Raw genomic sequence first — 6,115 nt, 5'->3', positions numbered from 1 at the left:
TTGTACCAATAGCTAGCTAGAACCCATTGTGCAATAGTTGGCCTCCTAAGACAACTGGTTGCACCTCATGTACACGGACCATAGAGACAGAGTTGGACAGTGATGGGATCCGACGGCCGACCTTCACCTCTCTCATGAACCGATTCACAAAATGTGTGTATTTGGAACGTTATATATTGGACAGTTTTGTACCATCCGGTGAAAGTGGGGCCGGATATGAACGGCTAAAGCGGCAGCTCCCCCTCTATATTATGCGCGTCCTAGATCTCGACATTGACTTGCCTTTTTACCTCTGTCATACTCCCCCCTTTCTCTCGCCTGATCCCTTCAAAATCCCACCCCCTTCGCAGTTCTTGGCTTGGTTCCAACCTTCGATCGAGCCCATGGCGTCGCCGGTGGACATGCTTTTCAACCAGGAGCAGGCGGCGGCGGCCATGATGACTGAGGCGGAAGGGAGGGTTGAAGGGTACTTCCCGAGCTCCAGCCATGGTTTTTTGCACTTCCAGCAAGTTGGCACAACTCCAATCGGAGCTCCTGACATGGGATCGCCCATTTCCGGCTTCGGTGTGTCTCCCTTCACCTTCGACATGCCGCAGGGTCCCCTTCCGGTTGCCGGTTATGGCACTGGTGTGGTCCCGATGGAGATCCCCGCGGTCGGGCAAAAGAAGCATTCCACGAAGAACAGCAGAGCGGTGGCGCCTTCCAAAGGAGTGTGGACGCTAAAAGAGGACGAGTATGTGAAATAGCTAAGTCTGTTTTGTTTTTCCAGTAGCTTGATCTCGAGGCATGCATGTTTTTCTGCTTAATTTCGTTGATTAATGTACTTTCTTGCTTGCAGACTTCTCAAGAGATTGGTGGCTCATTATGGGAATGGGAGATGGGAGGAGATTTCAAAAGACCTCCCAGGACGGATTGGGAAGCAATGCCGTGAGCGCTGGAAAAATCACCTGCAACCCGACCTCAAGGTCTATTTGGTCATTCTTTTCATGCATAGAGATTTATAATCTTTATTTTAATTAGGGGAGATCTTGCATGGATCTATATATGATTTGGATGTCTAATTTGTTTTATTTAAGTTTTTACTATGTTCTAACTAAAACAATTTAGACTAAAGGATTAGAAATTCTAGTGGCACATGCCATCTGCGCTCTCTGTTTTTGTTATATTATGATTGTAAAAATAAAAATAATTAAAACCCGATCGAGGTTGCGTATCTCCAGCCTCTACTCGTATATTTGGAGAAAAATTAATAGATGGTACGGCCGATTAATGTCCCCTGTCGTTTATAGATGTCAAATATTACTTTCTTCCTTATTTCGATAACACGAGTTTCTGGAGTCTTCGGTAGTGGCAGAGCTAGGGGTGGCTGAGGGGGAGCCATGGCCCCCTCCAAGTTTGAGAAACTTGCATATATATATATATATATATATATATATATATATATATATATATATATATATATATATATATATCCTCACTATATGTATGGGGATTTAGCTCTGTTTTTGTTGTATAGATAATTAATTCATATATACCATGTGAATTGTCGGAGCACCTTGCCATCTGAAGAGGTTCTGAAAAATCATTCAATTTCTAGTAAATATGTGCCACAATTGCCTACTAGTCAAGTTTTAGTTAGGCCATTTTAGTTTAGCTAAGTTTGAGATGTCTATATATCTATACCTACTAATGAAAGGAGAAGTGCTTATGCCCGTCTCTCACATGATTTACAAAAAAATCCCTGCATTTTCCAGTAATAAACCCGTGGTCCATCTTTAAGTCACACGAAAAACGTATCATTTTTTGCTTTTTTACAGAAAACTCCCTCCTTTCTGCTAATTAAATTGCAATCCAACTTTAAATCACTAAAAAACGAGTCATGTTTCTGAATGTGTACACCCCCCCTCCCCAATATTTGGTTAATCAACCTGCAATCCTTCTAGAATAAATACTTCTAAAAAATAACCATATCTTTTAAACCCTAACTCTAATTTTAACATATTATATAAGGAATTTGATTTAAAAATGTGTAGAATTTGAATATGATGTTATTTTACCCGTTAATTATTTAAAAAATGTTATTTAGGATGCAACTTTAATTAGTAGCACATGATTCATCTTTCTTTCATACTGACGTCAAATTTTTGGATATGGGGATAGGTAGGGGTAAAACCAGAATTTTATCTATGCGGGGCATGGCAAATCCTTTGTATATAGCATGTCACATGATTTGTACATCGCATGGCAATATTTTTTACATAGCATGGCAACTTCATTTTGTTCTATTTTCTCGCAACCTATAGTTGCATAGAATGGCTTTTTCAAACATGTCCATGCTGAAAGTACTATCTAGATGTTCATGGTAAGTTCTCCCTTATATGACTAGCATGCTTATTGCTACATATAATGAATATTAAGTTTTCTTATATGAATAGCATGCTTGTTTTTAGAAAACAAAAAAAATCTTGACCTTTATTGTTTGAGATGACAAATATTTTTTTGTGACTATATGTGTTGATATGGTATTCTAGGTTTGTGAAATGCTAAAAATACCATGCCATACCATTTTAAGTGTTTTATTGACATGGTGTTTTTTGTGACTATATGTGTTGACATGGTTTTTTATTTTAGTATATCACTATGATAACCCAATTTTTTTGCCATGCAACTTTAAGTAATTTGTTTAAGGGTTTTTTAGATGGCACTTTAGAGTCCTGGAAATTTTATAAGAATTTTTGTTTTAACATTTTATTTTTTTGGAATAGAAATTTTTTATGCATCATACTCGTGCCAAATTGCATCCATTGTTTTTGGTATTTTCAGTTCACACAATCTTCAAAAAAAAGTTAGATGGCAATTTTGGGCCTAGCCTGTCCAACAGTTCAACAAACTTTTCTGGATGGCAATATTTAATATTTTCAGTTTGATACTCAAGTACACTTGTTTGTTCCAATCATATGGAAGCATTAATTAACTTTGCTTCACATAATCATATTCCAGAATCAAGCCCCATGGACCGAGGAGGAGGACAGGAAGCTGATCGAGGAGCACAAGACCTTAGGGAACAGTTGGTCAAAGATCGCAAAACGCCTCTTCGGTCGATCGGAGAACTCCATCAAGAATCATTGGTACGGGACAAAGCGGGGCCTAACATCGAAGAGTCGGTTCAGGAAGCGTCGGTTTTCCCTCCTCGAGGAGTACATCCGCAGCACAATCACGGGTGACAAGAGCGCGGCATCACCATCGCAGTCGTCCGCTCCGCCGCCCGGCCTCGGGAGTGGCGGCCAGGTCGTTCCAAGTGCCTCTGCAATGCTGGCCGTCTCCAGCCTACCCGGGATGGGTACGTACCTCCACCCAAGCTATGTGCCTGGATCATCGTCCCAGGGAGCGACCATGAACTTGAGCTCGCTGCTGCCAGAACTCAATACCTACAGCGGTGAGATGCAGCAGCGATACAACTCCTCCCCGTCCTTCCCGCCCAACAACCTGCTGCACTATGGACCACCGCCGGCATTTCAGCAAATGTTTAGCCAGCGCCTACAGGGGCAGGATGCATGCGCGAACATGAACCTGTCCCAATTACTCAAGAGTCTCGGTCTTGGTGGCAGCTACTACAGCAGCGAGACGGGCCGCACAAGCGTCGGTGGCATCGATGATCCGGACGACATCAACGTCGTCTAGATGGCCTCCGGGGATTTCCTGACATTACTGGATTCAACTGAGACGGTCCATCCTCCGGATCCAGTACCATATCCATTACTTTGTCATTTTTACATTTCTAAACCTTTGGTTTTGTCGTTCAATTCGCTGATGTTGTGCACTATTACCCGAAGAACACACTTCTGTGTTTGTGCGGCCTGGCATGTATCTTTTCCGGATTTCCAGTACTTTTTAAAGTAAAATTTATCGAACAATTTGTTGTACTTGTGTTGTTCCTAGGGGCAATGATTTAGTATGTGGATTTCCATTTCCAACATTACGATCCAGCGCTATTGTGTGTTGAGCTAGGATGATGATCAGAAAAATGCACGGCGTACTACAGGAAACGTGACATTTGCTAGTATGCAAAATACTCCATGAATGGCGAAATCAGCAGAGCAAAGGAGTCACCGAGTGTCACACTCAACAAAGATTTCTCGACATGCACCCTTTCGACAAGGTGGTATATGTTGAGTGTGAGTGTCATGGCACTCGACAAAGCTTTCGATGAGGTTACTCACCATAATAATAAAGTGCCTTGACGGCCATTCAATTGAGAGGGTGAAGCCCTGTGCCACCTCGGTTTGCCGTGTGTCACTTACGGGTGATCGGCAAACACCAGTGCACAATGTGGCCTATGTGTTGGCGAGTGTTGGCTGCAGCGTACTCGGCAAACAGCCTATGCCGAGCACCCTCCAATCAACCCTCGAAAAATGCCACCCCAACACAGCCGGCCATGTGACCCATCCTGTGCTAGGCCCTTTGAGACCAGGTTTTGAATAGTAGAAGGTTCCTTTACCTTTTCCCCAGAGAGTGACCCTCGGTATCGAATCCCATGAGAGGATGTGCACTACGACAAGGAGCCAAGCAAGTTATAATTCTCGAAGTAAATTTCAGTTTTTTGGATGTAAACAATGATACCGAATGGGCATGTATATGAGGTCTTACTCTGACAACATTGTGCTTGTGCATGGGTTCTCATCTTGATAACAAACATAGTCATGGAAGACACCTATTATGGTGTTCTCACAACCCGATGAAGTGGGTGATGTGTTCAAAGTACATCACAACCGGCATCAAGAGTCAGTTGTCCAACTGCCAACTGATTAGCCTTACTATCACGGGGAGGGGGGGGGGGGGGGTACCTCGGTTATTAAGTATTACTTCGCATCATCTAGTTCTTGTCATCATACTTACTGCAATACTCTGTTTTGTTGTTTATACTTTGATATGCATGTTGGATAGCGGTCTAAGGGTGAATATTAGCTATAGATGTAGTCGGATACCAATATAATGCATGGCAATTTTTAAATATCCTTTTCCATTACATGGCAATTTTCACTTTGAAACATGACAAATCTTACACAACAGCATGACCTGTTTTCGCATGGCAAGTCTGAGAGTTCGTCGTCAAATACTAAAAATCTGACATCAGAATTTGAACCTTTTCCTATTTTGGTACTCCAAAGTCACCACAACATATTACAGGACCCCAAAGTTACATCAATACATTTTTTTAAGAAAAAAAAGACTACCACTGTATCTAAAATATCACAGTTTGTTAACCTATATCTTTTTTATTTGACTAGATAATTGCACGGGCGTTGCAACTGGTGTAAATATTCTATAATATGTTAGGCTCCTAGGTGTTGATACACCTATTATGAAATACGTATAAAGAACACATTTCAAAATGTTAAAAAAATCGAGAAAAAACCCGCGTGTACATCCGGACATCCTATGTTCGCACACAAAATTTCGTGAAAAAGAACATTTGTTGTGCCATGTATAAAAAAGATTATAAAAGGCATCGTGAATAGCTGTAATCAAGCATCAAAAATTGTCTTTTTACAGAAGCCACAAAAAAATGTCATTTCATCGAAACTTGGTGCACGCACATATAATATCCGGATTTACACATGTGATTTTTTCTCGAAATTTTTTAACTTTTAAAATGTGTATTTTAGACAATGGGTGCATATACACCTATGAGCCAAAGTGACTTTCCGATGATGACCTTTCATATTAGTGTGATTGTCTAAACAATTATTTATCAAATCATGCCCGTGATTCACCTACCAAAATAAAATTTAGGATTTTATTTGAGAATCACTTATTTTATTTGCTAATCATTTATTTGGTAAGAATTTATTGTCTTACCTTAAAAACATAAATTGTACTTGGTACATCAATGTCAAATAATTATTTATCAAATCGTGCCTGTGATTTACATACCAAAATAAAATTTAGAAGTTATTTGATGATCACTTATTTGGTAAGAATGTATTGTCTTACCAAAAAAAATTACTTAGGACCTTAATAAGAGCATCTCTAGCAGACCCGTATAACCCATGAAACTGTAAAATAACCGCCAGCTTTCAATTTCGGGCAAAAAAACTAGCCCTAACAGACCCCT

At 40.5% G+C, this 6,115-nt stretch overlaps 1 protein-coding gene across 1 annotated transcript; it reads left to right on the top strand.

Annotated features, from left to right (window-relative positions):
• Positions 1–383: 383 nt before the first annotated feature.
• On the top strand, positions 384–3,681 carry LOC147978796 (uncharacterized). The gene is made up of 3 exons (XM_087514894.1): positions 384–733; positions 839–965; positions 3,001–3,681. Exons 1-3 carry the CDS (start codon positions 384–386, stop codon positions 3,679–3,681), a joined length of 1,158 nt encoding a protein of 385 aa, XP_087371020.1.
• The last annotated feature ends 2,434 nt before the right edge of the window (positions 3,682–6,115 follow it).

The sequence above is a fragment of the Triticum urartu genome, chromosome 3A (assembly GCF_056163025.1).
Source record: "Triticum urartu cultivar PI428250 chromosome 3A, HENAU_Tu73, whole genome shotgun sequence".
In the NCBI taxonomy this organism is placed as follows: domain Eukaryota; kingdom Viridiplantae; phylum Streptophyta; class Magnoliopsida; order Poales; family Poaceae; genus Triticum; species Triticum urartu.
The sequence above is the reverse complement of the archived record's forward strand: the minus strand, read 5'-3'. Positions and strand labels throughout refer to the sequence as shown.